The sequence below is a fragment of the Parambassis ranga genome, chromosome 13 (genome assembly GCF_900634625.1).
Source record: "Parambassis ranga chromosome 13, fParRan2.1, whole genome shotgun sequence".
NCBI classification, from domain to species: domain Eukaryota; kingdom Metazoa; phylum Chordata; class Actinopteri; family Ambassidae; genus Parambassis; species Parambassis ranga.
Window position 1 is genome coordinate 1,704,001 of NC_041033.1, and position 11,419 is coordinate 1,715,419.

The 11,419-nt window shown below is 41.6% G+C and overlaps 2 protein-coding genes and 1 long non-coding RNA gene across 4 annotated transcripts; 2 read left to right on the forward strand and 1 right to left on the reverse strand.

The window, feature by feature from the left end:
* Positions 1-1,989: 1,989 nt before the first annotated feature.
* LOC114445026 (serine/threonine-protein kinase pim-2-like) lies at positions 1,990-4,131 on the reverse strand. Its single transcript, XM_028419956.1, has 6 exons — positions 3,711-4,131; positions 3,485-3,579; positions 3,040-3,264; positions 2,507-2,684; positions 2,210-2,383; positions 1,990-2,099 (listed from the first exon to the last, which is right to left on the reverse strand). The coding sequence occupies exons 1-6, from the start codon at positions 4,129-4,131 to the stop codon at positions 1,990-1,992; spliced, it is 1,203 nt and encodes a 400-aa protein (XP_028275757.1).
* Positions 4,132-5,820: 1,689 nt separating this feature from the next.
* LOC114445437 (uncharacterized) lies at positions 5,821-9,955 on the forward strand. 2 transcript variants are annotated; one of them, XR_003671636.1, is made up of 5 exons: positions 5,821-5,953; positions 9,123-9,329; positions 9,465-9,573; positions 9,684-9,718; positions 9,848-9,955. It is a non-coding gene; the product is annotated as an uncharacterized LOC114445437 (long non-coding RNA). The 2 variants fall into 2 exon arrangements; XR_003671637.1 differs by lacking the exon at positions 5,821-5,953 and adding an exon at positions 7,633-7,685.
* A 290-nt stretch (positions 9,956-10,245) lies between these two features.
* Positions 10,246-11,419, forward strand: LOC114445027 (transcription factor 7-like 2). The gene is made up of 5 exons (XM_028419957.1): positions 10,246-10,253; positions 10,442-10,595; positions 10,869-10,976; positions 11,068-11,116; positions 11,201-11,419. Exons 1-5 carry the CDS (start codon positions 10,246-10,248, stop codon positions 11,248-11,250), a joined length of 369 nt encoding a protein of 122 aa, XP_028275758.1. The 3' UTR covers positions 11,251-11,419.

Here is an 11,419-nt window from a genome sequence, read left to right on the forward strand (position 1 = left end):
GATTAGGAGTAAGTACAAATGTTATTGTCAACATCATTCAGTTTATTTCTTTCATGAGAAATGAAAGCTTAGCACTCAGACCGAAGTGATGCAGCAAAGTCGGTGCTGGATCCTAGAGAGTAAGACTATGGTACTCCAGATCTAGCCTTACAGTTGTGGGCAGTGGTTAAATGTAATTGTAAGCCAAGTGGTCAGAGTCTTTGTGATCACAAAAATAAATCCTTCATGTAGTCTGCTTGTCATTGTTGCTGCACTGAGGACTACACAGGCATTGGAGATTTAGAGGACGCTTTGTGCACATAGAGGAGGCCATGTAGACTTTATTGCTACATGGTTTGATATTTTGATGTTCACACGCAGACGACATGTTGCACTGATGACAAGCATTGTTGGCTCCAACTCTGTAAAATGTAATTTATACTTTTGTACATTTAATTTTGTACATTTTTTGTACATTTTAATTCACACACTCGCTCCTGCTTCAGCGTGTGTGTGTGTGTGAGAGAGAGAGACAGAGCTGCTCCATGCCACACAGCCTTCAGAGCAAATTCTCTGCTATCAATAAAGTCAAAGCCAAACAATACTGCGGCCTTTAAGGATTTCATGGGACTTGTGACTGGGTTTCAGTAGCTACCTCACCTGTGAGCACAGCTGGTTGAAGGCTCGCTGTCTCATAGTGCTAGTAACACTTCATATACACAGTAACAGGGCTTTGAAATATAAGAATTTACAGTTGTCTCCTAAGAAGTAATGTATTACTCATTCTCATTCTTCTGAGTTAGTGACACTTGTTAACATCATCTTGAGTCTGCCTGTAGAATGGTTGATTGACATAAGGGGCTGTGTCACACGTTCCACAGCAAGAATGCTGTACTGCCTGCAGATGCGTCTGTATATTAATCAGTTGAATATTCTTTGGCGTTGACCGATGCAAATTATTTTTAAAAATGACCAATAACTGGTTTGATTCATCGGTCGACCTCTAATCTAGAGTCCTCAAAAACTCATGGTAGGCTTCTGTCCTACCATGAGCCCTACAAATGAACTGAGAATCTTCATTTTTATTTTGAAGTCAAATCTGATTGGCTGGATTGTGGATTTCACATCAGATAGGTCTCGGCGTGTTAACTCGTTTCCCACAGAGCTGTGTCCTCTTACCTTAATTTTTAATTCTAAACACTAGTGACTGTAGGAGTACTTATGATCAGAGGCTTCTCTTTAAAGTGATCGTGGCTTCTAAAAAACGATGAGGTTGATCACAGTCTGTTTAGTGCAAAGATGCTACTAGTGCTATGCATACAAGTCATCCAGGGGAAGGATGTTGAAATTGTTCCCAATATAAAATGTCTACCTCATAAACAGCTAATAGGGCTTTTATTTATTTATTGAGTAGCTCAGTTTACTCAGCTAATGTGTTTTTTATGCATTTACTTGCAAGATGTGTTTTCAGATGTAGCATATTTTGGCTGTGTGTCTTTTTAAATTGATCTGTTGCTGTCACATAGCACTTTTTGGCTTGACTTGACACTCTATTCACTCCACTGTTTTTTAACATCTTAGTTTCTGATCCAATGTGTTGGGAGCACCTTTGTTTTCTCAGGGTTGTGGAATTTTTGTTTGTCTGTTCTATCTTGATGGAACCTGATAGCTAATGTCTGCTGCAGATCATATTGCCTTTGGGATAATAATAAAGTTGAGTTCAAAATTCAGCCTCACCTGTGCACGTTAGTCACCTTAATGCAAATTTACATTGTAAGGAAAAAAGAAATGCCCAGGTGGGATCATAAATATTGTTTTATTTTAAAAACACAGAAGAACAAAACACAAAAGAATTACATTGCTACTTTTTTATAGTAGAAAAGTTAACCGTTTATGAACACTGCTCAGACAGCATCAACGATAGTTCATCGGAGAAGCAAATATTTACAGTTTTTACACACAATTTACAATTATACAGCACAATTTAATACGACCACTTTAGTTGCCCCTCTACACAGATGGCTGGGGTTGCATATTATTGAGGCAGATCTTAAGTTCTTCCAGAGTTGCACGTTCCGTTGGCTTTTTAACCAGACACATTCGTAACAGCTGTTTGCAGCCTGTACAATAAGAGAGAGAAAGAGGAGACCCGATGTTTAAGGAATCAGCTTCCTAAACAGATCTGCTACCTTTCAGGAAAATAAGAATTGAAATGGAGACTGTTTCATACGTTTTGACAGTTTGGGGTTGATCTTGATCCGGCCACGGGTGAAGTTCTGGGTTTTGAAGACTCGATGTCCTTTTAACATCGAGTAGAAAATGGCTCCTATCTGCCAGACGGTGGTGGGACGGGCCTGATACTCTCCTTTTGTAAACCACTCTGGAGGTGCGTATTCTAGGGTTCCTGTTACACACAGTAGTAGCAGAGAAAAGAAAGAACAAAGATCAGGTGGAGCTTTGATTACATGTGAAGACCCTTATTTTTAGAGTTCACACATGAGCAATGGAGAGCAGACGGGTAACAAACCACAGAAGGTCTCGAAGGTGTTTTCAGTTGAGAACGTTGCACAGCCGAAATCGATGACGAGCAGTTTATGTTCTTTATGCTCAGTGTCCATTAGCAGGTTTTCAGGCTTGAGGTCCCGGTGAAAGATCCCTTTTGAATGTATGTCGATGGATGCGTCCACCAGCTGCTTCAGGACCGACTGAAACACAGAGAAAGTATAAAGGCACTGTCTGATTAGGCGTGACAGGAGAAGGTGTTATATATATCCTACAGTGACTCAGTATGTCTTGTGTTGAAAAAATGAATCTGGACTCATTAAGATAAAAAAAAATCAAACCAGCATTTTAAACAACAGGCAACAGAAAGCAAACATGAACATGGTTTCACCACAGCACCATTCTAACAGCTTTACAGCAGCAGCAGTGACCTTTCTCATCTTCTATTGTAAACACATCGTTTATAAAGGACTGATGTCATGAAGTGATGCGGTAAAAGGTTGAAGCTGAATGTTTCTGGTCATATCAACACAGAATCACACACAGTATGTTTCATACCATTGCTTGGTGTTCCTGCAGGTATCCACCTTTTACAGTCTTGAGGTATTTATGAAGGTCCATGGCAAACGGCGGTCGTTCCATCACAAGAACTAGCTGATCATCCAGATAGTACCAGTCTAGAAGGGACACTGTGGCTGACCTCCTGACTTCTCCTGGTACACCTTCTGTTTTTAACATGTAGGCCACTTCCAAGGCGACGAAGTAGGTTTGTCCGTTGCAGTGCTGCAGAAAATAAACACACATTATAAATGAGCTCCTACACACACAGCTGATGAATGGTTGTCAGGGAAGAAACTTTTTCCTCACCACTTTTCCCAATCTAATCATATCCTGGGGAATGTACTTGATTGCCACCTGCTCAAGACAAAAAAAATGCTTTGTTGTTCTCACTGTACGTCAGTGTATATTGCAATGTGTGTGAAGATGTGTTCTGAAGACTTACCTCTCGGTTGTCTTTTTTACGGATGCCTGCAAACACGGAACCAAATCCTCCGCTGCCGATTGGTTCAAGCTGAGTATAGGTGTTGTTAAAATGATCTGAAAACACACAGAGATGTGTTTTGTTAAGATGTTTCTACTTCTGCTCATCACAGAAATGCTTTGTTTTGTTTTTCAGATCTTTCATTTAGACGTGTGAACACGTCCCTGTGTTATTGTTTCACACTTACCTCGCTTTGTGTTTGCTTTAGAAGACATCTGGTAAATCTTCTCCTCCTCTGGCGACAGATTATCGCCGCAATCTAATTGGTTGTTGTCATTTGAAAGTACAAAGCGGGAATCTGAACTGACTCTGCTGCTGATATCAATAACCTCTTGTGCAGCTCTGACAGGTCGTTCAGGGCTTCTGCTTCTTCTTCTTTTTGCCCGTCTCTCCTCTTTGTGGCTTTCAGCCTTCCTTTTTTCAGATTGTTGACGCTTGTTTAGGTCTGATTCTGGGCTGCGTTCAAGACTTTGTTTGGTGGTGGTCTTGTTGGGGTCGCAACGTCTTCTCCTTTTGGGTCCAGAATCTGCAATATCACCCTCTGCCTTTCTTTTTTCAGTACGGGTGTGGTCCGGCTCGTTGCTGTAGGCGCTTGAGGAGTGGCTCATGTTTTGTTTTGACATGTTTTTTTCCTGAAATGAGGGAAAACAATGTGTACTTCTGCTTTATTTTTTGTAATATTAAAAACGACATAACTACAGCTTTGATGTCTTATCATTACAGTTTCTGGCTCAGATTGGCTCACACATGGCCTCACAAAGGGAGATGTACAGTCAGTGTCATATCACAATATCATTTACAACAGGTGCACAATACAGCTCTCTGAAGCCAGAAGTGTTATTAGATTCAAACAGTAGACTATGAAGATATTCAACTCTTAAAGTCACAGCATAAATATAATATTTAAACACAAAAGATGGTAGAAATTACAGACATTGCAGATCAGTTTTAAGAAATTGTGTAAAAACATGCTTCTTCAACTGAAAGTCATTACCTGTTAGTATGCAGTCGAAAGGATGCGCTCGTAAACTCTTCGAAAATGTTGACTTACGCTCTTGTGGTCTCAGACGTGACGAGAAAATGTAACTGTGATAACGTTTGTACTGTTGCTAAGTGACGTGCAATGATCAAAGATCAAAGCCAACATTCTACACAACATTCCATACATGTTCATATATGGACAAATGCACTGATGATGATATATTTTTGATTTATTATGTTCATATCTGACTATAAATATGATAACATTACACACAAAAAACCTACAAAGTGCTCACAAACTTACTGCAAACAAGGTGTTGCACTGTAGCTATAGCTAAATAGCTTGTGTCATTCACAAAGTGTTAACAGTGTCATGCAAAGGTCTCTCACCCTCAACAGCGACAGACCAGCGGCAATAACTTTTTTTTCCAGCTCTTATGTATATAGTGTAAATTGTCACCATACCAGTGTTCCCTTGTGTAGTAGCAGTGTATATTCTTTATGTATGACCCTGTCTGTGCCATCATAAGTTAATTATCATCATGAGGCTGCAGGTAAGTGTTTAATGCTAAAAACAAAGTTAAATGTAAATAAATGTAATGTGTGCAGTGGTCAGCACCGTCACCTTGCAGCAGGTTCTGGAGCTACTGGCCCGGACCTTTCTGTGTGGAAGTTCACAGTTCTCCTCGTGCCTGCGTGGGTTAAACCCCGGGTGCTCCAGCTACCTCCCACAGAGATGCTTAATTAGCTGAAAGCCTCTGCTTTAGTGGGAACACTGCAGCGACTAGTTAGAAGAGGAACTTCCTGCGTGTTTTTAAATCATGTCAATCATGGTAAATGTGAGGTTTTCACAGTTTATGAGGCAAAAAGAGGATGATGGGTCATGTGTGTCCTCTAACACTGTCTTCAGGTGGTGGTGTGTGTGTGTGTGTGTGTGTGTGTGTGTGTGTGTGTGTTGTTGCGTTTTTGTACATAATCTGTACATAACCAGCATTTATATGTAGGGGCCCCACATGGATTAAGAGAGGGCTGTAATGAGCTCTGAGAGGGATCTAAACACTAGTTAGTGCAGCCAGGTATAAAAAGACCCATTAATAATATGATAATAGTTAAAACTGAGTTCACTAAAAGAAAGAGACTGTTCATTTTCTGTATCTTTATTTGTTCACATCGGCAGATTTTTAGTTCTCCATTGCATTTGAATGCACCACACGGTTCACGTTTTACCACGTGGGGGTACGTGGTCTCAGCAGTCAATCAGAGCTTACGCAGGTCACGTTCAATGTGTCGATGAAGGGCGGGCGTTAGTTAGGGTAGCTGTGTGCTAGCAAGGAGACAGAAAACGGGACAAAACCCTGGAGTCTGCCTGCAAACAAAATATTTCGCATATGCCTTGGGCCGGGCCTGGTCCGGAGTCCTGTTACAGAACGAAAGACAGAAGTTACATTGGTAAGATCAATTAACCCTTTAAACCCTGGCCATATTAAAAGAAAAAATCACCTAAAAAGACATTCCCGAAGAAAATGAGGAAATGCACCACAATAATAATGTGCATATGCATGTTCTTGGTGTCTAGGGACATCTAGAGACCTCAGAGAATGCATTTCCAGTGTTTAAAATATTGTGTCTATTAGTATGCCTGAGTAAATTAGAAAAAACTACAGGAGAAATGTAACAATTTTATCCTCGAGTTTTTTTCCTATTTGACAGAGGAAAACATTATGCTAACAATGATTCTATGTACACAGATGCCATTGATCACATTCAGCTATTCCTTGGCTACAAATATACCAAATTTGATAGAATTTGAACAAAGAGCAAAGCCTTCACAAAGGTTTTAGTAAGGATATCACCAGGCGGACACTCAGTTTGGCACAATTTGGCACCACATTGCCAAATAGGTTACTATAGCTATAGCTAGCTTACTCATTTCCAGTGGAAACTGGCTGGAAAATACAATTTATATCCATTTCACTAGTCTATTGCCATCTACTGGAGCTTTTGGGTATGAATTTACCTTGCACTTCATTAACTTCTACCATTATGCACAGTGTAAAATCAATATAAAAAAACATCAAAATGTATGATTTTGTCTCCAAATAGAGTAGTTTTTATTATAATAACTAATAACTAATGTACATTAATGAAAGTCCAACCAAATATTAGGTAAAGAAAATAAAAATAACAACAAGGAGAGGTGATGCCTCAGTGTTGAGCCCAGATGGGCCTGGAACCTCACTTTCCTCTTCTCTTCCCTCTTGGCTGTGAAAATAATAACAATTATTATTATCTGTAATTGCATACATATTGAAATACACATATTTGTAAATAATATGTAAAGACAGTATTGAATAGGATTGAATCATCCTTCTTCATCTCTGTTCAGCTGTTCCCTTAGGGGTTGCCACAGTCAATCATCACCACTATCCTCTGCATCCTCCTCTCTCACCCCAACTACCACCCTGCTGTCTACTATATTGTGTACACGTATATATATATAATAAATCATTTTATCGATCAACACGGATATTAGCAACAAACAGTTTACACTTCAAAATAAATGTACAAAACTTACTCAACTTACTCAAACTGGGTCTATCTTTTCCAACGTTCAACGTTGCTGGCAACGGGGTCGAACGAATCCGGAAATTCCTGCCGTTGAAATTCTGCTCCATGCCCCTCTCGTCACGGTATCATGAAGAGATACGCTAGCTAACAACCTAAAAAAACCCTCTGACACTTACTGAAACTCACTGAAATTCACCGAAAGTCACTGAAGCACACTAAAGCAACTACAACCTCCACAAACACATACGCGTAGTTAGCTAGCGTTAGTGTTGTTGCGTCTAGTCTTTACACAGGGATTTTACGTCAGCTGGGTATTGTAGTCCATTAGATTTTTTTTGTACCATTCGATTCAGTAGCTTGTCCTCTTTCATTGGACTACAAACATGGCCGCATCCGTGGCAGAATTTGATCAGAATTTGAAGTAATAGTGCCTGTACGTTTTCGGCCCTTCGGCGGGCCCATCGGGTTAAACAGGTTAAAAAAACGCTTGTTCATGCTAACCGTAAAAACCACCGCTTGTTCATGCTAACCGCTGGCGGCCATATTAACGGGCTGCTACGAAGCTGCTACGAAGTCCGACCCGCTGTGCTTGGCTTTGATCTACACAGAGCAGGTGAGAAATGTGCCATTTTATTATCTCTTTGTTTTTCCATGTGTTGAAAGATGGAAATGGTGATATTGGTGTGATAAGTGAACTGAAGGAAATAATGGTGCAATGTTTTGAACATATTTACGGTGTGGCTGTTTATGCAGATGTAGGTGTGTATAATTAAAAGGGGAAGTGTTTCCTTTCCTAATGCCAGTTTAATGGGAAAAGAGTTTGTTTGTGTTCTGATGAATGTAAAACGTTTTACTTGAACACAGTTGTGCTGCTCAGCTGAGTTTAAAGTAACTAGAGGGTCATTTTTAGTGCATTTCTCTTTCATGAATAGGTGTTAGAGTAAATGAAGCTCACTGCTATACTACTCTAAACCTGAACTCACAATGAGCACTGTTCTGTTATTTGCACATGGTTTGGATGTTATGATAAATTGTGTTTTGAATGTTAATGGTTACTTACACAAGTGTTATTGAACCACTGTTCACACTTACATTACAACACGAGCGTCCTTGGAATAAGGTGAACTGCAGGAACTCTACAACAAATGCACCTGAGACCATTTTTATTTTGGTTTAAGGGCCCCAACGGACATTCTTTTATTTTCTAGTGTGCACACTACTTCTTTTATTTTTCTAACGTTTTTGTTAAGTTAAAGGCTAAAAGGCAGTGAAATGAACAGTCGGTGTTTTCATCAATACAACAGAGGAAACAGTAACAGTAAAGGGAAACTGTTGTACATAGGAGCAGTTATGGCCGTACATGTAAAGTTGACATGAGGAATGTTGAGCCATTATTTTTTAACCTCAGCTTTTTATCAAATTGTCATTACAACAATGTGACTTCTGCATGAGGAGACACTGAAAAAAGCAGAGTGCAACTTTGACAAGGCTGTGTTAATTTATTGATTCATTGATTTCAGTTTGACCTGATACTCTTTTTCAAGCATGTGCACTAATGCTAATAATATCAAAGTCAAAGTCAGCTTTATTGTCAGGGTTTTTGTAGGTAGTGGGGCACAGCAGGGAGAGACTTCAGCTTGTTGACAGCCTGGTGGATGAAGCTGTTCCTCAGTCTGCTGGTTCCTGATGGCAGCAGACTGAAAACGCAGTGGGAAGGGTGGGTGGGGTCTCCTGTGATGCAGAGGGCGGAGGGAGGGGAGAGGGACGCCGATGATCCTCTCAGCTGCTCTCACTATGCGATGAAACATCATCCTGCAGGTGGCGGTGCAGGCTCCGTACCACTCAGTGATGCAGCTGGACAGGATGCTCTCAACAGCCTCTTCTACAGAGGGGCTGTTGAGAGCATCCTGTCCTCAGTGATGTGCACACCCAGGAAGTTGTGGTGAGTTTGTAGACTGTGGTCAGGAAGTGAGTCAGCTGGTTTGTTTGGGTTTCTTGTTTTCCTGCAGGTTTTCTCAGCTCTAAATCAAACCTGTTTGTATTTTTGCAGGATGCTCATGAGTTCATCACAACCTTCATAGAGCAGATCAGGAGTCTGGCTTCACCACTGCAGAATCTGCTGGGGGCGGACCGATGGGAAACCTGGAAAGAACTCCCTCAGTCTGTTACACAGTACATAACTGACAGCATGGTGTCCCTGCAGGAGGTTGAACTGGATTTCACCTGTGGCGGAATCAACCTTCAGGACCCTGCCGAGGTCAGTGACAACACATCCATCAGAGTTTGACATACTCAGATGTCCTCTGTACAGTCTGAGCTTCTTGTTTATGCTGCAGACCCAGTCAGTGAGTGCCATCCAGCCTCTCACTGCTGTTTTCTTTTCTGTCTGCAGATTCCTGGTGCTTCACCTGAAGAGGTTCAGGATCAACCAGTTCCTGCAAATAGTCAAGCTCCATGACTCAGTCAGCCTCTCCAGGAAGCTTGTGTTGAAGTCCGGTCAGGTAAAACCATCACACACCTGACAACAGAGCAAACATGTGGACAGTGTGTGCTGGTATTAGTGTGTGTGTTGTGTTGAAGCTGACTGCTGTTCTCTGTGATTGTGTCTCAGGATGAGTCTAGCTACTTGGGCCCTGGAGGATGTCGGTAAGTTCACATCAGAGGAGACGCTAACCTTTCTCACATGATGACTTTGGAAAGTTTGCTGCTGTTCTTCTCCCTTCTGTTAAGTTTCATGACCTCCAGCTGATATAACTGTGTTTCTTCTCCTGTTAGGGCACTACGTCAGTGATGGAGGCCACCCGGAGGACATGCTGGATGGTGAGCGGTGGCTCCACTATGACGATGCCCACGTCATCGAGACAAGCAGATTCTTCACCTGCAAAAAACTGCAGAGAACTTTCTAGATCCTGTTCTACCAAAGACGGGTAAGAGAACAGTGGGACAGCCAAGGAGACGTCACACAAACTGTGACACTGTTTAAAGTGTGTGTTTGTCCACAGTCAGTCTGCTGATGATTTAATGTCTGTGTTTAGATGTAGGTCTGTCTTGGTGGTTCAGTCTGTGGTTTCCAGCAGGAGGAGGTCTGTCAGCCCTGGAAACACAGTAAGACCCTACAGGCTTGTTGATGTGGATCCTCCTCCTCCTCTGTGACTGATCATGATGAATCATCAATGATCAGGTGTTCAGGTCTGTGTGATCATTATTATAATCTCTGTCTGTGTATTGGGCTTTAATTCATCTGAACAGCTTCCCAGAGATGAATTTGAATTGTATTTATTCTCATAATGTAGCCTGCTTGTGTCCTCACATGTGCACACAGTGGTATCTTGTATCCTTACTTTTGTTGTTCCTGTTTTGTTCCTGTAGAAAGAGAAAACACGATGAGCAGCCATCGTCACAGCCGCACATAAAGAAACCGAGGAACGCCTTCATGCTCTTCCTCACAGAGCAGAGGCCCAAGGTGGCTGCTGAGAAGGGCATGAAGGGCAGTGCGGCTGTGAATGCAGCTGTGGGTCAGAAGGTAAGAAGCACTCTGGATCAAGAGTTGGTTTGAACTGCTGTCATCCACTCAGACTGCGTTTTGGAAGCTATCAGCCAGCACTGATCTGACACTACGAGCCACAGAATGCTGACTGCAGTTCAATTAATGGCCACAGGCACCAATATTAACAAGGCTTTTCTGATTTTGTGACACACACACTGCAGAAACACACATCACTGTGACTCTGTGTTCTACCAGCCTGCAGTTGTGTTTTAGTACATGTGCTGACAGTGAGTTGTCGTCTGTCCACAGTGGAACGCACTGTCAAAGGAGGAGCAGGCCAGATATTATGAGGAGGCAGAGGCAGAGCGGCGGCTCCATGCCCAGCTGCACCCAGGATGGTCGACAGCGGACAACTATGTAAACACACTCTGCTCACACACAACTACAACACAACTCCTCCACAGACAGTGAACACAGAGTGTGATGTGTGTGATGTGCTTGATTTTAGGGCAAAAAGAGGAAGAGGGTCAGGAGGAGGGCTGCAGCTGCAAGCAGAGGTAAACATGCTGTTTGATGCAGGTGGACACACACACACAAAGTGTCACAGAGGACTGATCATGTTTGTGTTTGTGCTTCCACAGATCAAGATGGCAGACTGCTTTCTCCTGTATATACTGTGATTTTCTTGTAAATAGTTTGATTTTCTTGCTGGTATTTTTTTGTCAATAGTTTTATTTTACTTCATTATTATTATTATATATTTATTAATAAGCTTCTTTATTAAATTCACAAATGCTCTTTAATTGCTGATGAATGAGACATCTTTACAACAGAACAAATATTGTAACCATAAAGCAGAC

What these genes read in the sequence shown, in the direction of transcription:
- LOC114445026 (XM_028419956.1), bottom strand. Translation starts at nt 4,131, where the DNA reads ATGAGCCACTCCTCAAGCGCCTACAGCAACGAGCCGGACCACACCCGT. An exon ending in TAAAGCAAACACAAAGCGAG is followed by an intron (nt 3,580 to 3,710) that starts GTAAGTGTGAAA and finishes GTGTGTTTTCAG; the next exon opens with ATCATTTTAACAACACCTAT. An exon ending in TGCAGGAACACCAAGCAATG is followed by an intron (nt 2,685 to 3,039) that starts GTATGAAACATA and finishes TCTGTGTTTCAG; the next exon opens with TCGGTCCTGAAGCAGCTGGT.
- LOC114445027 (XM_028419957.1), top strand. An exon ending in ATGCAGCTGTGGGTCAGAAG is followed by an intron (nt 10,596 to 10,868) that starts GTAAGAAGCACT and finishes GTCTGTCCACAG; the next exon opens with TGGAACGCACTGTCAAAGGA. An exon ending in GGTCGACAGCGGACAACTAT is followed by an intron (nt 10,977 to 11,067) that starts GTAAACACACTC and finishes GCTTGATTTTAG; the next exon opens with GGCAAAAAGAGGAAGAGGGT.